Source organism: Paracoccidioides brasiliensis (genome assembly GCF_000150735.1).
Source record: "Paracoccidioides brasiliensis Pb18 unplaced genomic scaffold supercont2.15, whole genome shotgun sequence".
Lineage (NCBI taxonomy): Eukaryota > Fungi > Ascomycota > Eurotiomycetes > Onygenales > Ajellomycetaceae > Paracoccidioides > Paracoccidioides brasiliensis.
This window is the reverse complement of record NW_011371372.1, coordinates 181,615-205,412: the sequence shown is the minus strand read 5'-3', so window position 1 is coordinate 205,412 and position 23,798 is coordinate 181,615. Positions and strand designations below refer to the sequence as shown.

The 23,798-nt window shown below is 46.2% G+C and overlaps 10 protein-coding genes across 10 annotated transcripts; 5 read left to right on the top strand and 5 right to left on the bottom strand.

Annotated features, from left to right (window-relative positions):
* Nucleotides 1-808: 808 nt before the first annotated feature.
* Nucleotides 809-4,382, bottom strand: PADG_08293 (ATP-dependent RNA helicase MTR4; the record flags this gene model as incomplete). Its single annotated transcript, XM_010765219.1, has 6 exons — nucleotides 809-989; nucleotides 1,093-1,658; nucleotides 1,727-2,328; nucleotides 2,379-3,443; nucleotides 3,503-3,593; nucleotides 3,645-4,382. The coding sequence occupies 6 exons, from the start codon at nucleotides 4,380-4,382 to the stop codon at nucleotides 809-811; spliced, it is 3,243 nt and encodes a 1,080-aa protein (XP_010763521.1).
* A 407-nt stretch (nucleotides 4,383-4,789) lies between these two features.
* PADG_08292 (uncharacterized protein) lies at nucleotides 4,790-5,035 on the top strand (the record flags this gene model as incomplete). Its single annotated transcript, XM_010765218.1, has 2 exons — nucleotides 4,790-4,934; nucleotides 4,992-5,035. The coding sequence occupies 2 exons, from the start codon at nucleotides 4,790-4,792 to the stop codon at nucleotides 5,033-5,035; spliced, it is 189 nt and encodes a 62-aa protein (XP_010763520.1).
* Nucleotides 5,036-5,576: 541 nt separating this feature from the next.
* PADG_08291 (Elongator subunit IKI3) lies at nucleotides 5,577-10,058 on the top strand (the record flags this gene model as incomplete). The annotated part of the gene is made up of 9 exons (XM_010765217.1): nucleotides 5,577-6,705; nucleotides 6,762-6,854; nucleotides 6,905-7,461; nucleotides 7,513-7,666; nucleotides 7,725-8,067; nucleotides 8,126-8,403; nucleotides 8,456-8,589; nucleotides 8,655-8,934; nucleotides 9,034-10,058. The coding sequence occupies 9 exons, from the start codon at nucleotides 5,577-5,579 to the stop codon at nucleotides 10,056-10,058; spliced, it is 3,993 nt and encodes a 1,330-aa protein (XP_010763519.1).
* Nucleotides 10,059-10,325: 267 nt separating this feature from the next.
* Nucleotides 10,326-11,601, bottom strand: PADG_08290 (diphosphomevalonate decarboxylase; the record flags this gene model as incomplete). The annotated part of the gene is made up of 2 exons (XM_010765216.1): nucleotides 10,326-11,478; nucleotides 11,537-11,601. The coding sequence occupies 2 exons, from the start codon at nucleotides 11,599-11,601 to the stop codon at nucleotides 10,326-10,328; spliced, it is 1,218 nt and encodes a 405-aa protein (XP_010763518.1).
* Nucleotides 11,602-12,077: 476 nt separating this feature from the next.
* Nucleotides 12,078-12,989, top strand: PADG_08289 (cytochrome c1 heme lyase CYT2; the record flags this gene model as incomplete). The annotated part of the gene is made up of 1 exon (XM_010765254.1): nucleotides 12,078-12,989. One exon carries the CDS (start codon nucleotides 12,078-12,080, stop codon nucleotides 12,987-12,989), a length of 912 nt encoding a protein of 303 aa, XP_010763556.1.
* A 419-nt stretch (nucleotides 12,990-13,408) lies between these two features.
* On the bottom strand, nucleotides 13,409-14,335 carry PADG_08288 (SNAP receptor PEP12; the record flags this gene model as incomplete). The annotated part of the gene is made up of 2 exons (XM_010765253.1): nucleotides 13,409-13,930; nucleotides 14,045-14,335. 2 exons carry the CDS (start codon nucleotides 14,333-14,335, stop codon nucleotides 13,409-13,411), a joined length of 813 nt encoding a protein of 270 aa, XP_010763555.1.
* A 127-nt stretch (nucleotides 14,336-14,462) lies between these two features.
* PADG_12422 (uncharacterized protein) lies at nucleotides 14,463-14,885 on the top strand (the record flags this gene model as incomplete). Its single annotated transcript, XM_010765283.1, has 2 exons — nucleotides 14,463-14,614; nucleotides 14,735-14,885. The coding sequence occupies 2 exons, from the start codon at nucleotides 14,463-14,465 to the stop codon at nucleotides 14,883-14,885; spliced, it is 303 nt and encodes a 100-aa protein (XP_010763585.1).
* A 357-nt stretch (nucleotides 14,886-15,242) lies between these two features.
* On the top strand, nucleotides 15,243-17,017 carry PADG_12421 (uncharacterized protein; the record flags this gene model as incomplete). The annotated part of the gene is made up of 2 exons (XM_010765282.1): nucleotides 15,243-15,349; nucleotides 15,418-17,017. 2 exons carry the CDS (start codon nucleotides 15,243-15,245, stop codon nucleotides 17,015-17,017), a joined length of 1,707 nt encoding a protein of 568 aa, XP_010763584.1.
* A 1,532-nt stretch (nucleotides 17,018-18,549) lies between these two features.
* Nucleotides 18,550-19,680, bottom strand: PADG_08286 (uncharacterized protein; the record flags this gene model as incomplete). Its single annotated transcript, XM_010765215.1, has 4 exons — nucleotides 18,550-18,888; nucleotides 18,948-19,143; nucleotides 19,204-19,381; nucleotides 19,575-19,680. 4 exons carry the CDS (start codon nucleotides 19,678-19,680, stop codon nucleotides 18,550-18,552), a joined length of 819 nt encoding a protein of 272 aa, XP_010763517.1.
* Nucleotides 19,681-21,316: 1,636 nt separating this feature from the next.
* On the bottom strand, nucleotides 21,317-22,716 carry PADG_08285 (3'-5'-exodeoxyribonuclease; the record flags this gene model as incomplete). The annotated part of the gene is made up of 5 exons (XM_010765252.1): nucleotides 21,317-21,419; nucleotides 21,535-21,725; nucleotides 21,814-22,304; nucleotides 22,392-22,569; nucleotides 22,681-22,716. The coding sequence occupies 5 exons, from the start codon at nucleotides 22,714-22,716 to the stop codon at nucleotides 21,317-21,319; spliced, it is 999 nt and encodes a 332-aa protein (XP_010763554.1).
* Nucleotides 22,717-23,798: the final 1,082 nt, after the last annotated feature.

Sequence of the window (23,798 nt, the reverse complement as noted above, 5' to 3'; positions counted from 1 at the left end):
ATGGTTATTCGGGCACTGGTAATGGAGAAGAGAAGGAGGAGTTGGAGGATGATCAGGGGAAAAGAGGGAAATAACCAGAGAACAGAGATGTAGAAATGAGAAGAAGTGGAAGAAATTGATGAAGTTGAAGTTGTAGCCGTTGGTTGGTGAGAAGAAAGTCCAGCGGAGAGCACGAGAGTACGGTAATTTACAGCAACAGCCAACCGCGACTGCTCGAATCTTAAGACTGGTAAAACGTGACAATACGTCGAATCTGGGGTTGCAATGCGGCAAAACAGGCTGTAATATTACGCTGTAATTAGTCTGTTTCAATACACGTATCCAGGCATCTTCATGAACATAATATATAACTATGATAAGGTGCACAGGAAGACTCAGGATGTCTAGAATCAACAAGTAGATAAATAACCTGCCATTGAAAATGCATTCTGCCAATAGTTCGGCAGGAAAAATAGTTATTGCTGATGAACCGGAGTTACATTGGAGAAAGAATTATACCAAGATAGTAGGCGATTATTCCTCTTTTCCAAGGACCGGCAAAAAAACGACCTACCTGAACTCCACTGCAATGCAATGCGATTCTGGGCATACAGTTCATATATGCCAACATACACAACATTGTTTTCATTGTATGCAGTTGCAAGATGGGAGATGGGCATATGATGGGGACGAAACGAATGAAAAGGGAAGAGAAAAGGGAGCAAAAAAAAAAAAAAAAAAAAAAAAAAAAAAAAAAAGAGAGAGAGAGAGAACAGTATCAGTGATGAGATATGATGCATTCCAGCCGAGGCAGCACCGCAGTCTGTTTCTATAGATATAACGATTGCGCTGCGACGATATCTCGCTTCACCATCTCCAGCGACTTCTCGAATTTTTTCTCCAAATCTTCACTACCCATCACCTTCGCAGCCTGTGCCATCTGCCGCATACACTCCTCCAGCCGGCGGAATGTGCGGATCAAGCTTCCCTCATAGACATCCGTCATTTTGCTACAAAAATAGGGGGAAGAAAAGCCCAGTTAGCAAAAGTGCTGTATTTTTTTTTATTTTTTTTATCATAGCATAAAGTGTCGAAAATAGATAAAAAGCTTACCAAATTTCCGCAAATGATTTCCCTTTCGCCCATTCATAGATAACCTCCATCAACTCCCATCGGAACCCCTTCACATATTCGTCCTCATTGACAGTCAGCTTAGATTCCTGCGACACTTTAGCAATAACCCTCGCCTGAGCTTGGATATCCCGCAGCGGTTTTGCAAGCTCCTCCTTGGAAATTGGCGGTGTTTCCTTGGAAGTTTCTTCAAAGACAAACACGCTAAGAACAGCCGCGCACTGCTCGGGTGTGAGGTTATTAAAAAATCCGTTGAAAAGGAGCTCGCTCAACATCAGCTCATCGCCGCTACTGATCTCACATGCGACACGGGCCTTCAGCTGGACGACTTCCGCCTCGTTGATGAATTGGAAGCGACGAAGGACACGTTTGCGACATTTTAGCTCGTCTAGTTGAATTATCGACATGGCCTCTGTGATTTTCTTTTTTGTCGCTTTGATCTTTGATGCAAGTTCGGTTTTAGCCGCGTATTGGTCATATAAGTCTGGAAGTCTAGGGGAGTTATGGAGTGGATTGGATAATAGACGCGATTCGAGCACTTCGATTTTCTGCTTGAGCAGTTAGTAAATAAAACTAAAGAATGCTAAGGCTAAACAGTGGTGGCAGTAGCATGTACCCTTAGGAGTTTCTTAAAGGAGTCGTCCCTGATGCCCATATCCTCAATGGGGTCTATAAGTGGAACTCCATCGGGGAATCGCCTCTGAACTTCCATAATATGCCTGTGAATTCCGTTCCTTGTGCTAGCTTGCTTGAGGTCTTGAGGCAAACGAAGTCGAATATGGGAGATTGTTTTGATGCAATAAAGGAGCACGGGAATAACTTCTAACCGGACCTTCCCCCCCGGTTGTGTGGGTCGAATACCAGGAGGCAGGGGTTCTATGGTTTTCGTTGTGAATGCCGAATCCTCCGAAATCGGGAGCAAGACATCGACAACGTAGCTCTCATGCGGGGGATACTGTTCATTCGGGGAGTTTCTAGGAGGTTTCCGTCTCTGGTAGTTGACAACAGCGCCCCATCCGAAGTCGTAGTCCATGTATTGTATTTGAACAAGGCGCCCCACCTGCATGTAACGTAAACAGTAGTTGGGAAGAGTGATCACGCTCTGCATATCTGAGGTGTATGTCGCGATATTTTGTCTCAGCTCATAATACTCCCGTATCGTCCCTTCATCAGCAATTACCATACTGGCATGCTCCTTCTCCAGTTCGACGAGTTCTACTGCTATTAGAAAGGAACAGTTGTTGACATATTGTGTTTTGAACACATACCTTTTTCCAATCCCGCTACACTAGCAGTATTTTGAAATTGATAAAAGCATCGCTCCAACATAAACTCCGGTGATATACCTTCTACTCGTAACAGATTTAATATCATGTTATAACCTAGATGAAAAGCTGAGTTAAGCTTGTCTTGCTCTCCACGGACGATCTCCTTCGCAACTGTCGGATCCATCTCCTCATTTATCATCATAATGACAATGCCACGGTCGTCCAGACCTCTACGTCCGGCACGGCCGGACATCTGCACAAACTCAGACGGAGTAATCCAGCGCTGGCTTACGCCATCGAATTTCCGGACACTCGTAAAAACCACGGTCTTCGCAGGCATGTTCAATCCAATAGAGAACGTCTCTGTGGCAAAGAGCACTTTGATCAAGCCTTCTTGAAACAGGATTTCAATAGTTTCCTTGAGAATTGGGAGAAGACCAGAGTGATGAACCCCGATCCCCAGTCGCAACAGCGGTAGGATATGTTTAATTTGAGGCAGCTCCTTGTCCTCATCTGAGAGCATTTCAATGGCACTATTGAAAACCTTGCTGACCATATCTTTCTCCGATTCATCGTTGAATGCCATCTTGCTCATCTGTAGGGCAAAGGCCTCACACTCCCTCTTGCTAAAACTGAAAACGATAACCGGGTTGTAATTCTTCATCACGATCATCCTTACGATCTTGAAGATGTCTGAAGGGCCCTTGCTACCCTCTCCTTTATTTATTTTCTTATCCTTGCCTTTGCCTTTCCTTTTAGCCATCGGATTAGCAGGATCCTCGCCTTGCTTTTCTGCTATCGACTCCATGGCTTTGTGGAAGTTCTCTTCACGAAAAACCCCTTTCTCATCAACAATTAGATGGATTCCGTCAGCACCAGCAGGGAAAAAGTAATGTTGTAGAGGGGTTGGTCGGAAATCGGTATAGACGACGTGGCATGGTTGATTGTGCATTTTGGTAATCCATTCGGCAAATTGCATCGCATTCGGAATTGTTGCGGAGAGGAAAACATATCTAACTTTATCTGGAAGAAGAATGATAGTTTCTTCCCATACAACACCACGCGCTGTGCAGATGTTAATATTGTGAAAGTTCCAGCGGCTGTTCTAATTCCAGAAAACTTACTCTTGTCTCGCATGTAATGTATCTCGTCAAAAACTACCCAGGCCACCTCGCGCATAATCTCAGAACCTCTGTATAACATGGATCGCAAAATCTGTAACATTATTAATGACAGCCTCGAAAACCACGTATAAATAGCACTCACTTCAGTTGTCATGACGAGACATGTTGCTGTGGGATTTATCGTTACGTCACCGGTCATCAATCCCACATCGCCAAATTCAGCAGCAAATTCTCGGTACTTCTGGTTGCTCAGCGCCTTGATAGGACTCGTATATATAACCCTCTGGTTATTTCTTAAGCTTTGCGCAATGGCATATTCTGCAACCACTGTCTTTCCAGCACTAGTATGAGCAGATACCAAAACGCTCTCCCCTCTCTCGATTGACGCGATAGAGACCTGTTGGAAAGGGTCAAGAGTGAAGCTCCATGTCTTGGCCGGAGATTCTGGAGGTTTGTGCTCCGAGATTGGGACGTATGGATAATCGGGAGGTAAGGCTACTTGATGGCGCACTTGATGGGATAGGACGACAGCTTTGGTATCCTGGGCGCCTTGAAGACCGGCAGAGCCTGCGATCTCACGCGACTGCTCGGTTTCGAAGGTATCGGCAACGACAGTCTCTGGTTCTGCCTGAATGCGCTGTCGCTTCGCGTCGGGTAGGCCATTTTGCGCTTCAGGAGGTTCCGCTGCACCTGCATCTTCCATCGGGGTATCTACAATCTCGCCATTCTCCTGATCTCCCGCCGTATTAGAACCATCCTTCACAAGCCCATTTGACTGTCTCTTTCTGCTCTTGTCCTTCTTGGCTCGAGGTTTGGGGGCTCCTTGAGGAGGAATTCCTGAAAGGGGTTTATCCTCAAACACATTGAACAGATCGTCCATGTTGGGTAGACAGTCCACTGAAATCCCTTTTAATTCCTCCGACGCTGCGTTGTGGAAAGTCTCCAGCTGCATCTATATACAACTCTTTATGCGACTAAGTTTGTTTAAAATTGTCAAAATTGCATCGGCGAAACTCTCCCGATAAGGTTTCTCCGATTCGTATTGGCTGGGAGCTAGTTATATCACGTGTTATGGACTCAGGCTGAGTCAGCAAGAGTTGCCCAACTAACGTCCCGAGGAGTTCAAGAGACATTCTTCTGTATATTCCCGTCTACGACACAACTCCAAGTCAATTCTGCCTCGACAGCATCCTAAAGGTACGGGCTAGTCCCTAGTGGCATCAGTCCGCTCAGTCTGTTGCTAACTGGCCGTTCAAGATGATCGCTCAAACCGCAACCCGTGCCAGAATGGCCACCACCATTGCCCGCCGTGGCCTCCACTCCTCCCGCCCGCAGATGGCCAGTCCTTTCCATTACCCAGAGGGCCCTCGCTCTAATCTCCCCTTTAATCCTTTGACGAAGTATTTCTTCTTGAGATACTGGGGCTTTGTGGGTAAGTAGGAATTTCTCCGAATTATGTGGCCACTATTCGATTGCTGACAACTTGTAGCTGTTGGTTTCGGCGCTCCCTTCGCTATTGCTGGTAATACTTAAACCCAATGTACCATCATATATGTGCAGTGAAACACCACTAATACAATGATAAACAGTCTGGCAAACTAAGAAAACCAAGTAAACGTGTTGGCAAGTTTATTTATTTGATCTGGACCGTGGTGATGTGACAAGGAAGATGTTCTTTAAAGTTCACATAGGTTGTTTGTTTGACTTTGTAATGTGTATATACATAGTTGCGGAGCTAGAATTACCATAAAGTCAAAATCTCCCATGTTGCCATAGCTAGATATGTGTAAATTGCAAAATATTGTATGGTGGGTGCTGTATTAGACTATTTTATAAGGAGTTTTGTGTTGGTTCAGCCAGTTCATGGATGCAGAAAAAACTTGTTACTCACCCCAAAAGAAAAATTGAGAAGCACATTTATTTATTTCACCTTCGCTTGAATTACATCTATCCCAACCAACAACTCCATAATAGACTATGACGCCGTCGCCTTAAAATACCAGACTGTATGGGATAGTATTTAAAATAAAAAGGTGTTCTCGAACCTAGGTACAGCGCATACGGTCAATATAAAATGCGCAATTTGAGGAACATACACCTGCGCGAGACTCCGCTTGGGGGGGAGCTGCCTCTGACTGCAACGGCATGGGATCCTGTGACGGATTCCATCCTTTGCACATTTGGGCCAACGGAAACAAGTGCTGTCATTGAACTGAAACGAAAAGTGCAGGATGCAAACGAGGAGGCGGGGGATATCCAGTTGATCACCTCTTGGGATGCACCATGTCCGCTCCCAGATTTGCAACATGACAGAGTTTTATCATTGCAATATTTTGCAGATACTTTAGTTACATGCCTTGTGTTAGAAGGCGGTGATATCATAGTTGTGCGTGAAGACCCCCAACCGGGCGAGGACAAAATTGAAATCGTGGGGTCAGTTGACGTGGGAATTACAGCAGCGGCATGGTCTCCGGATGAAGAGCTACTTGCAGTCACCACCAGGTCCAACACACTTCTCTATATGACAAGGGATTTCGAAAATGTGGCCAACATTGCATTCACAAGCGACGATCTCAAGGCGTCAAGACATGTTTCTGTTGGCTGGGGAAAAAAGGAGACACAGTTTCAGGGCAAGAGAGCAAAAGCTCTGAGGGACCCGACGATCCCAGAAAAAGTTGATGAAGGGAAGCTTAGTGATTTTGATGACAAAAGGACTTCTATCAGCTGGAGGGGTGACGGGGCTTTCATTGCTGTAAATAGTATTCAATCCGACACTCGCCGTGTGATTAGGGTTTATTCGCGCGAGGGTATTTTGGACAGCGTAAGTGAGCCGGTGGATGGGGTAGAGGGTGCGTTAAGCTGGAGGCCATCTGGAAATTTGATTTCTGGAATACAGAGATTGGAGGACAGAGTGGACGTTGTGTTTTTTGAAAGGAATGGACTCCGACATGGCGAATTCACGTTACGCTTAACCAAAGAAGATATGACCAGCTGGGCATCGAACATTGGTTTGGCGTGGAATGTCGACTCTACTGTACTTGCTGTACAATTTAAGGATAGAACGCAGCTGTGGACGATGGGAAATTACCACTATTATTTAAAACAGGAGGTCCCTATTTCTGTGGAAGCGGGATCAGGAAGAGAGCTTCAATGTTTCCGATGGCACCAGGAAAAAGCATTGCGTTTTGCTGCCGGGTCTTCTGGTACGCAAATATCCCAATTTCCTAAATTGACGCACTGAGCTAACACAAAATCATAGATACGATGTTAGATACTGAATGGGTTTTTGATATATCGAGAGGATCCACGCTTACTCCGTGTGATTTTGGGGCCGTTGCTGTTGTCGATGGGAGTGAGTTGAATTTACTCCTATTATTGAATATATGGCTAACTCGGAATTAGGATCATTAAAAATAACGCCATTAAAACTGTCTAATGTCCCTCCTCCAATGGCTGCCTATGATATATCTCTGGAGTCTAATGCAATAGATGTCGCATTCAGCAAATCCAGTTCCCAATTTGCAGTCCTAACCATGACTGGGATTTACTTATATGCCTGGAACCTTAAAGCCGTCCCCACTGCGGACCCTGAACTTAAAGCAATTTATCCTCTCCTGAATGCATCATCAAGACCCAGACGAATTGCATTTTTGGAAGAGAATGAGCTATATGTTCTGAATCAGCGCGGATACTCCCAACAAGATATAGAAAAAACCCTCGTCAACATGCAGGAGACAACGACTGTATACCAGTCAAAGGATGCAAACATGCTCTCTTCTATATTTCCCAACACACTGCAGAATTCTTTGTGGATTTGCCAGGAAGGGCGGACTAGAAAACCAGGCTTATATTTTAAGCTCTCTTCAGAGGGGCCCAGCGGGCTTCTGGAGGAGATTCTCCACGAGAGTCCGACCCAGGAAACATGCTGGGCCAATGCAATTCAGCTCCCAGATGGACAGGTAAGCTTTTTGCAGAAGATATTCTCTCTTCAGACGGCGCTAATTATGTAGGATATTCTCCTCTCCATATCGAAGTCTGGAGCTCTATATGCAGATAAGCGACTCCTTGCAAAGAACTGTACCTCATTCATAATCACCAGGGCCCATCTTATCTTCACCACAACTCAACACCTACTGAAATTCGTTCATTTATCTAAAGTAGATGGTATGCTCCTATCCCCTTGGAGATATTGTTGAATATCTACTCAAATTTATGGTGACAGAACTTGATATTCCCGGAGACATTCCTGAAATCGATGAAAGATGTCGAAGCATCGAGCGGGGAGCTCGTCTGGTTTCTGTCATGCCTTCGATATTCGCCGTTACCTTACAGATGCCTCGTGGTAATACCGAGACCATTTATCCCCGAGCGCTTGTTCTTGCTGGAATCCGCAACTATATCGACAACAAAAATTATCGCGCGGCATACCTTGCATGCAGAAGCCACATGGTGGATATGAACATTCTTCATGATTATTCCCCCGCTCAGTTCATGGCGAATGTTTCCCTATTCATTGACCAGGTGAAGAAGGTTGAGTACATTGATGAATTCCTCTCTCGATTGCGGTATGCTCTCTCTTCTAGTCATTCTCTGTAGGATTTTTATGTTGACACTTGGTTGTAGCGTCGAGGATGTTTCTGAAACGCTATACAAAAACACCCTTAAGATAGCAGTCTCTGATACTGGTGCCACCGATATAACAAACGAGGTAGCGCCTGGTGATGTCGTAAAGACAGCTTCAAAATCCAACAAGGACAACAAAGTAAATCAAATTTGCAATGCATTCTTATCCGTGCTGAACAATCGAATCGATGCCAATCTTCAAAACCTTGTCACTGCCCATTTGTGCAAATCACCCCCTGACCTGGATTCTGGGCTTCAACTTGTTGCGAAGCTCCGGGGTAGGTCATCCCTCCAAGCACATGAGATAAGATTAATCTAACCTAGTCTTAGAACAAAGCACGCAACAAGCGGAGGAAGCCGTCGAGCATATGTGCTTCCTCACTGATCCATATAGACTTTACGACCATGCCCTAGGCTTGTATGATCTAGAGCTAACATTGATGGTAGCCCAACAAGCCCAGAAGGTATGTTCTATGCTAATAGGAATTCCCCTGGCCTTTAGAGCCACAGGCATACTAATTTCACCCAGGATCCTCGAGAGTATCTTCCATTCCTTCAGAAGCTGCAAGCGATGCCAGAGCTTCGCCGTCAGTATGAAATCGACAATCACCTTGGACGAGTCCGGAAGGCGCTCAAGAGCTTGTATGCGCTTCATGCGTACGATGAACTGAAACTCTATGCCATCAAACATACTCTATACAGCGATGCCTTGGAGCTATACAAATACCAGCCCGAATTGCTTCGGGATATGTCGCAATTATATGGAGACTATCTGTATGACCAATCAAACTATAAGGAAGCCGCTATCAGTATGCTCTCCGCAGCCCCTCCACATGTGATATCCCGTTAACTACAAATCAACATGTCCCCTACACAAGAAAAAGAGTTACGAACTAACACACCCTAAGTCTACGAATCCCTATCCGTATACGAACCTGCCTACCAATCCTACAATCTGGCCCATCAGTGGCGCGAATGCCTCTACTGCGCCAGCCTCGTTCCACTACCCGAAGCCCAAATGACCTCCCTCGCCCAATCCCTCGCCACAACCCTAACAGATGAAACAAAAGACTACATATCTGCCGCCCGCATCCATTCCGAGCACCTCCACGACATCCCAACCGCAGCCCGCCTCCTCTGCCGCGGCAACCAATTCGGGGAAGCCTGTCGTCTCCTCGCCCTACACGGCAAACAATCCCTCATCAGCGACATAGTCGACTCAGCCTTGGGGGACGCAATGGGCAGCATGATCGACCTGCTCGCAGATTGCAAGGCGCAGCTAAACGCCCAGGTTCCCAGGATTGAAGAACTGCGTGTACGGCGCGCTACTGACCCACTGGGTTTCTACGGCGGGGATCCAGCTGCTGGTATGGTAGAAAGTGGGATCGATATTCCAGATAACGTATCCCTGTCAGCTACAGATGCCACTACAATGGCGGGCAGGAGTATGTTTACGCGGTATACCGGTAACACCTCTTCGTCGCGCCAAAGTAGTAAGACAAGACGGCGCGAGGAGCGCAAGCGCGCCCGTGGGAAGAAGGGAACTATTTACGAAGAAGAGTACCTAGTTAATAGTGTGCGTAGACTTGTTGAGAGGGTTAATGGTGCGGTTGTGGAAGGGGAGACGATTATCCAGGCGTTGTTGAGGAGAGGGATGAGGGAGCGGGCGGCGCTGGTGCAGCATCACTTGGATGAGGTTCTGGGAATGTGTAGGGATTGCTTGGATGATGTGTTTGAAGTGCCTAAGGAGGCAGTTGTTGGTGCTAATGGCGTTGATGCGAGGGGTATTCTTGGAAATGGCGATGTGGGAGGCGAGCGACCGCCTGGTGGGGATGGAGTGTTCTGGGATAGCTTGCAGGAGATTGTTCGGGGCAAAGGGAGGGAACGCCCGGTTGTAAAGGAGTTTCAGAAATTGGCTATTCTTGGAGGATAAGTAAGGCGTTTTCATGTTCAGGGTTGTCAAAAAGGAAACAAGTGAATTGGAGAAGGCAGTGCAGTCATGTTTCTCCCTTTTTAGGTATTGAACTCTCCATGCAAATCGCCTAATGACGCTATATAGAGATATTGAAATTTTTGAAATAATTCAACGGGTCGCTGTTTCTTCTCCCAGATGCAAGGGGTATCTATGACTGAAGATTGTTTTGTATTCCAGTAAAACTTTCTTACTTCCTTTTGCCAATAAAATATGTGTGACATGTACCTAATTGGCGCCAGCCAAAATCTCACCAGTTTCGCTAATTAGGTGTCGATCTACCTTGATAGGGCCCTCACCAACACCAGTTAGAACAACAGTATTGATACCATCTCTTAACCCAGAAACAGCCCTCGAATCCAAAAGTTCTACTGGAATGCCTGATTTTACTTGTTTAACTGCATCCCCATACACCCCATCCCAACCCCGAGTTTCAGCGCTGAGAATTGACTTAAAAGTCCCAATAACACGCTCCGATTCTTTTTTCAGGTAATATATAACCGCATTCGGACCCGCATCGAAGGTGTAAGCGCAGATGGTCTCGCCAGCGACACGGTTGATATCATGGACTATCCTGATTGCAGCACGGGACACATCATTGAGATAGAAAGTAGGGGGCCAGGTGTCAAGATTGGTGGCATGAAAATTATTGCTGTCTCTCATAGTGATTTCGGCAAAGCTGGGGAAATCCCGGTTCTGGATCGCGGCCTCGATGGCGGTGATTCGTGCGGGTACAACTGTTTCAGCACGGGTTGGGAAGAGGCTTGAAGTTGCCACAGTTGCTTGCATTCCTTTTGTGCTGGGCACTTCCTTTTGTGCATCACTAACAACAAGGATAAGAGCACGCATGTCGGGCCAGTGACTTGCTGGTGCCACCTCTTCTGCCAAGCTGTCAATGCCGTCTTCCAAAACACCCGCGCGCCATGCAACATATCCACCCATCATGGAGCGACATGCTGAGCCCGATCCCTGGCGTGCAATACGACTGAGTTCTCTGGGCGACTGGGGTAACTTGTAAAGATTGGCAATTGCGCAAACTAACGCAGCAAAACCAGCAGCAGAACTAGCGAGGCCAGCAGCGGTGGGGAAGTTATTCTCTGACACAATGCGCAGAGGGAAAGTTGAGAGCTTTGGTAGAGATGGGTCTGTATTCTCCAGCTGTTGGCGGAGAGCTCGTAGATCAGCCAGGCATGCAAGGGTTCTCTTTGAATCTTGAATGCTATGGGGTTCCGAGTTAAGGGTCAGAGTATCGCCTGCGTCAGTGGGGTAGGAAGGAGAACATGATGCAGTGGTGTATGCACGCAAAGAGCTTTGTGATAGGGTAACGGAAAGCGAAGAATTAGTGGGAAGATTAAGGACAGCATCTCGTTTCCCCCAGTATCTGCGAAAAGTCATAGTAAGTTTAAATGTGAAGAATTGAGTAAACTTAGTGGTCTCACTTGATAACAGCGATGTTGACAGGTGCCGTGACACTCGCACGGTAGACCTCAGTAGAACCGGCCATTTTTGCCCCTTTTCAATTGCGATTACTTGCAGGAGATACGCAGGACAATCTCTTGGTAGCCGTTAAAGAGCCTAAATAAAGATGAGGTGGGAGAGTTGTGATTTCTTTTTCGTTTAAGTTGAAGAACAGTGAAAATCAAATAAGGTTGGAGGAGGCTCTGTGGAGGATTTCGAACTCCGAACCTTATTTAACTAGTTAAATCGTTAACTAGTTAACTAGTTTAACTATCAGATCGACTTGGGAATCGTGTTTTTTCTTTGAGCTTGAGCTTCAGCTTCATCTCTAGTTTCAGCCAAAACCAACAGATGTGAGATAATACGACAGGACCTTTGAGAGCCAGTGGGATTCCTTTTTATGCATAAGGGAATATCAATTGCTCCCTTCCCTATGTCGCAGATGTGAGAAGGAACCCGCTCTCAAATTCATCTTTCTACGTACATAATTATTTCCTTAACCTACGCCGCCCTAATACTTCCATGGCCATGGGCGCCAACGGGAGTACTGCGAATCCTCCGACTTCTCCTTCATCTGCTCCAGACTACAGCCCCCAAACTACATGCCCTGTAGATCACAACACTCGTGCTGTATGGCTTTCACAACGTCAAAATCCCACTGCTCCGCATCCAAATCCCACAACCGACACATCTGCGCAACCCATCAGTGGCCCAAAGCCGACGAAATTACATAGGCCTCTATCTTGCGAACGGGAAGTAAGCAGTATCCCTCGGGCATTGCCTAATACTTCAGCATCCTCGTCCTCGTCCACTTCCGGAACACCCGCTCCTTCATCTCCGTACCCTTCACCAACCTCAACCACAGCCTCCCATATCAACCCATCAAACGATGAAGCCGAAACAGGCCATGACTCCCGCACCGGAAACTGGATCTATCCCTCAGAGCGTCAATTCTTCGATGCCCTTTTGCGCAAAAACACCCCCACATCAGCCACGTCAGCGACAGACCTAGCCACCTCCATCGCTTCAATCATTCCCATCCACAACGCCGTGAACGAGCGCGCATGGTCTGAGATACTTGCATGGGAATCTTCCGCCCCAATCTCGGATCCAGGTAGTCGAAAGTGCGGGGGTCCCAAGTTGTATTCGTTCCGTGGATTAGGTGTCGAGAGTCAGTTTCTGAGTCCCCGAGCGCGGATCAACGGGTGGTTAGGTTATCAGCGGCCATTCGATAGGCATGATTGGGTTGTGGAGAGGTGCGGAGGGACTAAAATTGAGTACGTGATTGATTTCTATCAAGGAAGGTCCGCAGGGTCAGGGTTGGGGGCTGCTACCAATAATGGGAAGCTAAGTTTTTATCTGGATGTGCGGCCCAAGTTGAATACTTGGGAAGGGTGGAGGATGAGGGCCAGTCGGCTAGTTGGATTGGGTTGATGATATTACGTATCTCGTTTTACTTCTGACAACGGAGTGTGCAAGTCGGAGAAGGGTCTATTACATATCTTGCGATCCAGTGACGGTTTTCTAAAGTTTTGTATTTGTAGATTGTGTGGGTGTGTATATATTCTGGATTATCAGATATATGTACGATATTAACGATGGCAATAAGGACCTAAGTAGCTATGCTGGAAAACGACATCAAGAACAATCTATTCCTCAAAGGATCAAACCGAAGAACAGAAAACAAGGGGACCAGTATATCAATCCGTTGGGAATCATAGGCACGTAGAAAATACAAAACGAAAACCAGAGGGCCGTAAACACAAGGCAAATGCCATTCGGACAAGGTAATATTAGGAACAGTTACAAAAACGAAAACAAATAGGAGATCAGCAAAACATGCACCAAACTGCTCAAGCCAGGGTGGCAGCCAGAACAATGATGACTAGAACAACAGCCAATATCAACAGGAGGCAGCAAGCCTTATTACGCGCCTTCTTCTGATATCTGCTTGCGGTCCTCAGTTCAGAGTCAGCTCCCCTGGTATCATCTCTCGTCCGCTCCACGTTTTCGCTAATCAAGTCCAGTTGTCCCCCTTGCTCGTGGACGATGTGGGCAACATCTCGGAAAAGCTCATTAAGTTCGCCAACACTCTGTTCGATATTTCGGATCTCTGCTTCGCGTTCTATAATTAAAGACTCCTGGAAGTCGACTTCGGCCTGGGATGCAAGGCGGGGTTGCTGTTCTTGGAGCTGTTGGAGAGACTGGCCTTCAGTTGGGGAGTGTGGCACGCCGCCATCTTCCTCCAGGGCGGTGCGTGCAGCTGTTGCGGAGGCTCTTTGCTTCTCCAGTGCGCGGCGCTGGACAGATTGGAATTCCTCAAGGGTAGATTTAAACTCGGAAGAAAGCTTTTGCTGCGTCCATTTTTGGGAGGGCTTTTCGACATAAAAGTTAGAGGAGTCAGTAGGGCTAATTGAGGCGTGGGATTGAGTGGAAGCTGCCACTCTACAACCATAATGATGTTTCCACATCGTATAACTGTTACTCACATTGACATCATCCCACATCTGAACCTGCTTGATACCTTCGCCCACTTCCCGAAATCCCTCCCGCGTCTCTTCGAGTAAATCATGTACTCTTTCCCGGACCCGTTCGGTATCTCGTTTGGTGCCTAAGAGGGAAATCTGGTTTGACAGGCGGGAGATATTGGACGTCAAAGTAAACAGTCTATTTGACAGAGACTCTGTCAATCTTTGGAAATCAGGGTCATCCTGGTAGTGTGACTCGTCCTGTCGTCTGGTTGGTTGCGCTTCGAGAGCTGAGAGGCGGTCGAATGACATGTTGGGGATGCGAAAAGGTCAAACAAATAGCGGAAGGACTATTAGAATAAGAAGGACGCCGCACACAACCCCAAGTCTAAGATAAACATCGGAGTAAAGCCAGTGATGGTAGCCGTATATCCAGGGAATGCTTGCTACAGATGTTGCCTTGACGATGTATGTCGAAGGATGTTCCCGGCGTCTTACGTCCAAGTGGACTGGGCGATCACGTAATATACGGGAGGCTTTCAAACGCCGCAGTTCGGCCGCACTAAGCCCTAAGCAGACGAAGTGTGGCTGGTGAGCATTTTTGTTGGTGCATCTGTGGCTTGGCTTTGTTTTGCTGTAAGAAAACTGTTCTAAACTCCATCCATAAATCCATACATTTCATCGCTTCGCGCACACGATCAAGCCATACAGTATCTTGCTTGTCAGTAACACCCTGGCGGGTTTACGAAACTCTCCAGATATGCTTGATGCTCCCTCACTTGTCTCCGGCTGTGGAAAACTTGTCTCATTCAGCCATGGCAACTTTACCATCGTCGTCTGTGGCCCGCCCAAGGCAGTATAGGCGGATATTAACTTCGATTCTACATCGCAAATTCGTTCATGCTTCAGCAATATCCTTGGTTGCATGCTATATTGTAGCTTTTTTTATTGGCGTTAAATCTTCCTGTGGGTTTTCTTTGTTTCCCACCCCATACCCCCGAGAGGCATTGGAACAATCTGTAGAGGTAATTGGCTAACTGTGAGCTTCCCGTTAGTGTTCTGGTCATGGTTTCCCTTGGGTGCTTGCGGTGTTCGAACGATGCTCCTTTCTATCTCATGTCTTGCGATTTTCATACTCCGTGTTGGCCAGATGCACGTTGGGGCCCGGACAGCGAGGTCATCTTTTAGCTCGTGGAGACAGACCATATTATCCTTTGCCATGTTCCAAACCTTTGGCTGGTATCTTTTCTCCGCATGGTGGTTTAGTGAAGTGTATATATTGTCGTCGTCGGAAAGTGCGGAACTCAATTGGGTCAAACCAGGAAGGTCAGTTCATTCTCTGTGTTGGGAAAATTCTTTTGCGCCTCTATACTAAATGGAAATCATATATCTAGACCCTTTGAACGAGCAAAGCTCAATGAAAGACCAATATATCTTCATTGCTATTACGCCATTCTAGCTATTTCTCAAGCTCTACTTCACCTCTATTTCGACTGGGATAGGCTCCACATTCCCATAACCAAATCAGCGGATCAAAATACACATGCTCTGGAGCCCCCAACTGTCAAGATCCGAAAGGCTCTACCCCAAATACTCTACGATGCTGCAATAAGGAGCTCAGTAACATCTGTTGTGGGTCCTTTTATCTATATGATTTTCCTGCGACGCACCGCTTGGGGCTGGGCGCTTTCTTTCGCAAAGCTTTTCTGGAATTTCCCCCGCTCCGCCGCGGAACCCCCAGGCTTCATTCCACCACTACATATTCACCTGTTGTTTCGAGCAGCTACTTCTGGTGCGCTTCTTGTTGCACTATGGCAGGTCTCTAATCTTCTGTTCTCCACATTCTTGGGCCAAGCACCTTTAAAAAAGGGCCAGCCATTGACAAACGAATCCAAAGACCCCAATGGCAGCCTAATAAACGGGTTGAAGGCAAAGAAAGACATCGTCAAATCATTTGCATTCTGGGAACTCTGCTTAATCAGCCAACAGTTTCCTGAACGCCGCAAGATAATCTTTGCTGACATAGACCGTACCGGTGGTTCAGCATGGGGCCAAATTCTCGACGCGTCGGTGAACGTTATCAAGGGGATGACCTCTCGAATAAACGAGTACCGAAACCCAACACCACCAACGATTCCAGACTCCTCTCCTCCCTCCCAAAAGCACGCAATTACTTCTAGCAGCAGTAGTAATGAGCAGCTAACCGTTATCCAAACTTTACCTCGTCTCTCCTCTCCACCAAGGCAAGAAAACATTTTCGTAGCCTCATCCAAACCCACCACCGGCCCAGCAAAATTAGAATCCACTCTCGGCTCTGTAGTCAAATCGTACGGCCAGTCTCCAGACTGGACACCAGCCGCGCGCCACCAGGCTCGCAACATGCTCAACCGTGCCGCAACTGCTGTCCTAAGTCCCGAGCAGAAAAAGCGCATATCCTCCTCTGCACAAGAACTCAAACTCCTCACGGGCCCACCCACCAACAGGAAAACAGGACGACCTGCCACCCACCCTATCATTCACCAAATCCTCAGCTCGCTCGTGGGCATGCCCTTCCGACAATCTTATGCACGGCGACTACGCATTCTCGTTCTTGGCACTCCGTACTCCAGTCTCGCCCCCATCGTCAGCGTGGTGGAGTCACTTACCCGCCTCCTCATCGCGAGTCTGAGAGAGGACCAGTTCGGAAAAGTACAGCAGGACATCGCGACTGTTGTACGCCTGTTTACAGAAACCGTAACGGTGCTCGACACATTTACTAGTGTTGGCGAAGGGGGGCTCGATATCCATTGGACGGATGTTGATTTCCCTTCTGAGGCAGATGTGGATGGCGAAGCGCAGAAGCAAGCGAGGAAGGTGGAGGAGGTAGAGATTATAAAGGAGGCGTTGAGGGGTGGTTTGGCGGAGCTGCTGGATGCTTTTAAATTGTATTTGGAGGATGTGGGGATTTCGGAGAAGGATTTGAGAATGGCAAGGGAGGCGGCCGGCTTGGTATGAAGGAGTGTTATTTTTTTTTCAGACACCCTGATGCTTTTTTTTTTCGCATATATGTTTCGTATACACGGGGTAGTTTCTTGTCTGTTTTCTTTTACCCACTTTCTTTTTTCATGGAATGTGGATGATGCAACAAAGGTTGGTACTTAAGCATGACTGTTTTGTCTTCTTGGTTTCTGGCGCTCAGGGTGACACGAATATATGGCAGGAAGGAACAGGGGATATTTTTTCTCGCCCTGTTGCTGTACAGTATTTGATTTCATATCTACTTTTTCAAGCTGAGTTCTAGATCGGAACAGCTGCTATATCTTGTCTGATGAAAGAAACTTTTTTAAATTGCCATTCCATTAATTGCGGACACACTTCCCCTCTTCCACCTGCTTACTCCTAATACCCATATTCAACGCCCAGAAATATTCCAGTCTCACATCACTCCAGTGAAAAAGGGAAAGGCTCTTAAAATGAAGACATTATTGCAGAATCGATTACTACTGCTAAGTAATAACTCCACATCTAAATGAAGAGTCCCTACATGGTTTACCACTTGCGTCCACAAACTCTTCTATTAATTTTTATAAAATACCCCCAGGACTATTGAATCAGAAGAAATTATTAGTACACAACCACACATATACAGTGCAAACAATATTAATTTTGCCGCCCTGTTTCTTTCCCCCATTGCAGTATTAGACCATTCACGCCGATCAAATCACCTGCATCCATATCCCGTTCAGCTTGGCAATTGTCCCGAGGAAAAATTATTGAACAACAAAAGAAAAGACAACAGCCGGCAAACACTCCATAGGTAAAAATACAATATGCAGGTAGAAGCAAATTAGACAGCCGCACGTGGAAGACCAAAAGGGAAAGGAAAGAAGGATACTAGACGTGAGACAAGAAAGTTAAAGAAACGGTTAGCTTTTGTCTAAGTGGGTGGTGTAAAGAAAAGGGCTGAACAGATAATATATTCGACGGACGGTGTACCAAGTATAGGTAGGACTACCACGATGGCATGATCAAATCATGAAATGTATTTATCGCAGGTTGATTCAGCTGCTCAAAAGAATGCAAACAGAGAAAAAGGTGAGCAAGGAAAAACAAAAAGGAGGGGAAGGAGAGAAAAGAGAGAACTAATCCACTGTTAAAAGGCGGTAGATCGAGCTTCACATCCAACATCCGTAACGCCGGGTTCAATGTAGAGTCGTATTTGAGATTTCTTTCCGTTCCGTTTCGTTTTCTTTATTTTTTCCTCTCCGGTGACTCGAGGTCGCTTTCCACATGCTTGAACCTCCGGAACCCAACCTAACCAGCTATGAATAACTCCTTTAGTGACGAACTGTACCAAGGGTGAAAAGGGAACGCCTTGCTTTTGCTGTTATAATATCAACCCATACCCGGTAACTCCTTGCTGGAAAAGAAAGAAAAAAGGCAATCTCAGTTGAAGGATAACCTCCATTGCTCAACGGGAGTTAGTTGAATCCTCTTCCTCTCTCTCAGAGGAAAATAGCTGCCAAAGGAGTACAATCGGTTAATCTCTAAATGGTGTTGACCCGGTGGAGCTCCTCTAAACTTGCGCTGAAGTGGCTAGGAGGTGCACTTTCAGCATTTGGAAATTGTTTGTCGGTTGCCCCTACACGCGATTTGTCGACTCTATTTATATCGATGTTGTTGACTGGGACAATGGTCGGAAGCCATTTGCGAGCTCCCACTTTATTGGCAAGCTCTGAGAGGACATCTGCACTGAATTCTTCGATATAATTCCGGTCCAGTGCACGCGACTTCGGTATCGAGTATTTCTGATATTCCTGAAGCGCGGCCATGATTGACCAGCCTTGAACTCTGCGAAAGCAGGCGACAATACACCCAGTTCGGTGCTATGAAGGAAGGATCAGACGTTTAATAAGTATATTAATTTCTAGTCAACATTACGCACCTTTCCCTTATTGCAGTGAATCAGAAGGGGATGATTTTTTGGGTTCAAAATGATCTTGAGTACTTCTACAACTGTCTCATAGGGCGTGGAGACCTGTGGGACTTTGTTTGCCAATATAGGGATAATATAAGATGTAATCCCATTCTTGCGGATGAATTCACCATAATCGGGGGACCATTCTTCGTCCACCAGGATACTAATTTGGCGATCAGTATATAAAAGATGATATCGCAAAAGGTAGGGAATGTTAACTCACATGATAGTCTTCAGATGAAGTTTCGCAATAGAATCAAGGTGAACTGGCAAAGGGAAGCTGCTTCTGTATACACCTTTAACTACTTCCGCGAAGTTGTCGGGTAGGCCGGCTCCGTGCGGCGTTGGTGGACGGCTTGGTCCACTTTCAAAACCACTAGTGAGATATCCATTTTCTGTTGCTATGGACGGTCCCTAGTTAGATAAATATGCCAAGGAAATACATAGATGATTTTGTAGAGCAAGAAAGTTGGCCACTCAAGTCTCCATCAAACACGTATATCAAAAAAAAAGAAAAAAAGAAAAAAATTCAAACGCAAAATGTTGAGGTATAGTGGATAGTGAATAACCTTAACTGCATAGAGGGAGGCATACCTTGCTTTTCGTCTTTGATAACAATGTCCAAGGGGGTTGAGGGAGCCAGATCGGGCATTTTGTAACAAGACTGAGCGGGCATAGTCCCGTGAGCGGATTTCGACATGAGAAAACCGCTGTGGTTATGAAGGGTTCCGGGGGAGCGGGAAAGGCGGAGAAGGGGAAGAATCGTCCCGTCAAGAGGACTCGGAGGCCCCGGGCAAGACGAGGACGATAGAATAGGAAAGTAAGTAAAGTTGGAGAGTTACAACGGCATATCAGGGACTAGGGCCAGGAGTTGATAGCTCGGTCCGGGAACTATTTCTGAACGGCACTCTTGGCGTGTGTAGATCCGATGTAAAGAAAATTTCTCGCCGGGATTGAAGAGATATAAGTGGGATATATCCGGGGGGGGGAATAGAAAATGAGGTAGGGAAAAAGTGTAGAAATGAGGGGAGGAGCGGAAAGGAGGAGGAGCGTAAGATAAGAAACAGTGTGAGGAAAGGTGGAGGAGGAAAGCTGCCTCTCCCACGTAGGAGTGTTTGAAGCGGAGTCCTATGTTAACAACATGACTAGAACTTGGGTCGTGGAATCCAATATAGATGGGCCTTAAAAGAGTTTCTCTGGAGAGAGTAGCTGAGAGTTCCTGGAGCAAACAACGCTGTTGAGGTCTACCTATATGGGCAGTGTCGAGTAGCAAGTCAAAGGCTATCCGTCGACATTACACGAGGACTGATAGAGCATTCGTTGGGGATCCATGGTAACGGAGGTGGTTATGACGAGAGCAAGCTTCGTGGGAACTCAGGAGGGGGGTTGCTCCTGATGCAGTGATGAAGGGGTCAAAGGAAGAGAGCTGCAGAGTGAAGCTGACGGGAGGTTTCGAGGTTGAAGATAGTCGGATGAAGTGAAGTTGGAAGTTGTGTCAGTTCACGCGTAACCGTGGAAATGATGGAACAGCTCCAACTAACATCAAGCTCGGGCGGAATAGGATATTCCGGACCCGGCCCTGCTGGTTTCCATGGATAAAAGGATCTTGGAACTTCTAGCTACCGTCACGTGGTGTCAACGCATCCTGTGGCATAGTTAACTATCTGTGCGTCTTTGGCTATGTAACTTGCCCCGAACTTGGAGGCTTGGATGAAAGTCTAGTAATATTAGTTTCCCTTATCTTAAACCGTTATATTGTCTTGTTTGAAACGAGTTAGCGCTGCGACGACAGGCTATAAAATCATCCATTCATATGAGTGTAATAATGATCTCCCACAATTGACCAAGAGAAATAGTGGCAGAACCGCTGGAAAATTGCAAAAAGGCGACGAATAAGCAAGAGCTATGTCTTGCTAGAATCATTACAGTATCAGACCATCTGCTATTATTAGCAGTATTATGGAATCGTTTAAAATAACGCCATTGCATTTTAATTGTTGCATCAACCTATGACGGCTACCTACGGGCGCACAAACTTGATAAGGTTGCCAAAATCCTGGTAAAGGTGGGGAAGGCTTGCAGCCGACTGGATAAATAAATAAACGAAGGAATGCGGATGGTTTTTCAACTGCAAGGGAACCACAAAAGCAATTACTTGCTTTTTCTGGTATGACGGAAGAGGCAATCGGGATAACCCAAATTTTATACAACGGTTTCCAGTTCCATGTCTCTATATGACGAGGTTGGGCTAAACAAAACGATCCAACTCCAGGGACGTAAACTAAAAATGCAAAATCTATTCAAAAATAATATGTCGAAGGATATCGAAGCACACGTCAGGTGTATCGTGGATGAGTCCTCTCTAGATCGTTCGTTTTCAAATGTTTCTCAGAGATTTTTTCTCCCAGACCAAACATCTTCACCGAATTGTTCCACGTACTATATCGAACACATTATTCCCATTAACAAGAGAAGGCCCAACCCACAATAATGATATTGTGAAAGAAAAAAATAATAAAATAAAATAGAAATAAATAAATAAAAAAAAACTTACGTTTCGCAAACCTCCTTAACGGGGATACCCTTTATTTTCGCAACTACCTGTGCAACCTGGCAAATGGTCACAGGTTCATTGCGGCCTTTTACCATACACCCCTTTTGCCATCTCTCCTTTTTAAATGACTTGGGTAGTGTTGGGGCGCCTTCGAGGTATTTAAACGAGGCATGCGATGGCCGAATCTCGCACTGTATAATTAGTCAACAGATGTATCACTCGCAGTATATAATGGGGGAAAAATGAAAAGAAAGAAAGACAGCGCAGAGCAATACAAACCCACGGCCCATCAGTTTCAAGCTGCATCCGCTCAAGCGGCATAGCCTTAACAACCTCTAAATTCTCTTCTGTCTTAAGGCTACAACCATTAACACCAATATCCAGCCCCAATTCAACCAATCTCTCCATCTCCTCCATAGTTCCAGTAAAACTATGAACAAGGCCTCCCTTTGGCAACTTCGCGAGTCGCGGAGTAAGCAACCGTTCAAAATCCTCGCTCGCGGCTCTGGAATGTAGGAACAGTGGTAATTGGATCTCAACTGCAATATCCAGCTGTGCCTCGAAGTACTTCAACTGTGGCTCCTTGGGTGAGAGGAAGAGACGGTCGTAGTCCAGACCTATCTCACCAAAGGCTGTGGCATGGCCGGATTCTTTAGCGTCCAGCGCTAGGGCTCGCAGCTCCTGTAGCATCTTCTCCGTGCCTCCGGGGTAGTGCTCGAAGAGTTTTGCTTGGCAGGGATGCACGCCGACGGTGGCATAGCAGATGCCGGCTGAAGGTTTATTGACAGGTTAGAGAGACTACTGAATTCATACTAAATAGTTTGAATGATTGGGGATGTACCCCAGCAGCTGCTTACGATGAGCTTTAGCAATTGCTACAGCATGTCGCGACTCGTCCAGGTCAGAGCCTGTGACCATGAGTTTTTGACAACCGACATCCAGCGCCCGCTGGATTATATCATCCAAGTCATCCTCGTGGATTTTCCTCCCGTGATAGACACCGGTGAATACTGGGTCACCTAGGTTTATTGCTACCTGTTTAACAAGGAACTTAGCAGCCCCTTTTACCCAAAGACGTCGATCAATATAGCGGGTTGAACGACTTAAGCTAGTTACGCAAATCAGACTTGGCAGTTGCGAACCTACGTCAGCGTATCGCAGCAGTTTGCTGGATTCTCCCATTCTGGATAGAGTGCTTTGACTGCTCGCGGTTCTATGGCTTTGTGGAAAGCTAGAATTTATACTCCTCCCTAATGAACCATAGTGTGCCAATGAACGATGATGGACTACATGAATACAGACACGTGAATAAGTACAATTTCATAAATCCATGCAGGTCCGTTAGGAATATAACATGAATGGAGGCTTCAACGTCACATTACCTTGGGGAAGGGAAGCTTTATGAAAACTTGACGAAGAAAACACTCTGTACGGTAAGATGGATGTATAGAAGTGAAAATAGGCAGGACAAATTAACCTGATACAAGAGGCTCTCAGAGGGTAAGGATGTATCATTTGCCTCCGAATTCTCGAAGGTTGTTGATATTGTTGCAATGGTTGTCTCCCGTAATTAATACCAGCAAAAAGTTGATATTTAGTTGACTAGTTAGTTATATCGAACGTGGTGAAAATGATAGTGCGGGAAATAGTATTTCCGAAGAGGCTGGCGTGGAATTAAGCCCATTTTCCTCCCAAATACTAGCGGTCAACCGGTCTATGGTACCATTGTCCCGCTACTTCCACGGCCACGGATCCCTTCCTATGGATCGACCCGTAAACCCGGAGCTGAAGAACTACGGGGGTTTTTCTCCTTAATTCCTGGCACCCGGTGTCATTATCACGAACAGTTTGTTTGGTGGCTGCAGCGTTTTCCCAGTACATTGGAATTTATAATGTGGACTAAATCCCTCCAGGCATTCTGGGCGTCAGCCCCCTAGCCTATCCTGACAAGCTTTCATCGGCTAAGCTATCGGCTCTCATAGCGTACGGTTAAAATATCACATCAACCTCGTGTCCATTATTGATAGGATGAATCATTGAGAGAACAACTTGCTTAATTTGGAGGTCCCTATTTGGTTATTTGTAATTTATGCTGAGAAGCGGGTGACTGCACCATCTTCTTATATCATTGGCTGGCTATATCCCAGGTCAATGATAAATTTTTGCTAAATCACGGCAGTTGTACAGCACTCCCGAGTTACAATTCGATTTCCGTATTCGTGGCTTGACCGACTGTTCTTCACTTTATTGATTTATTATATACT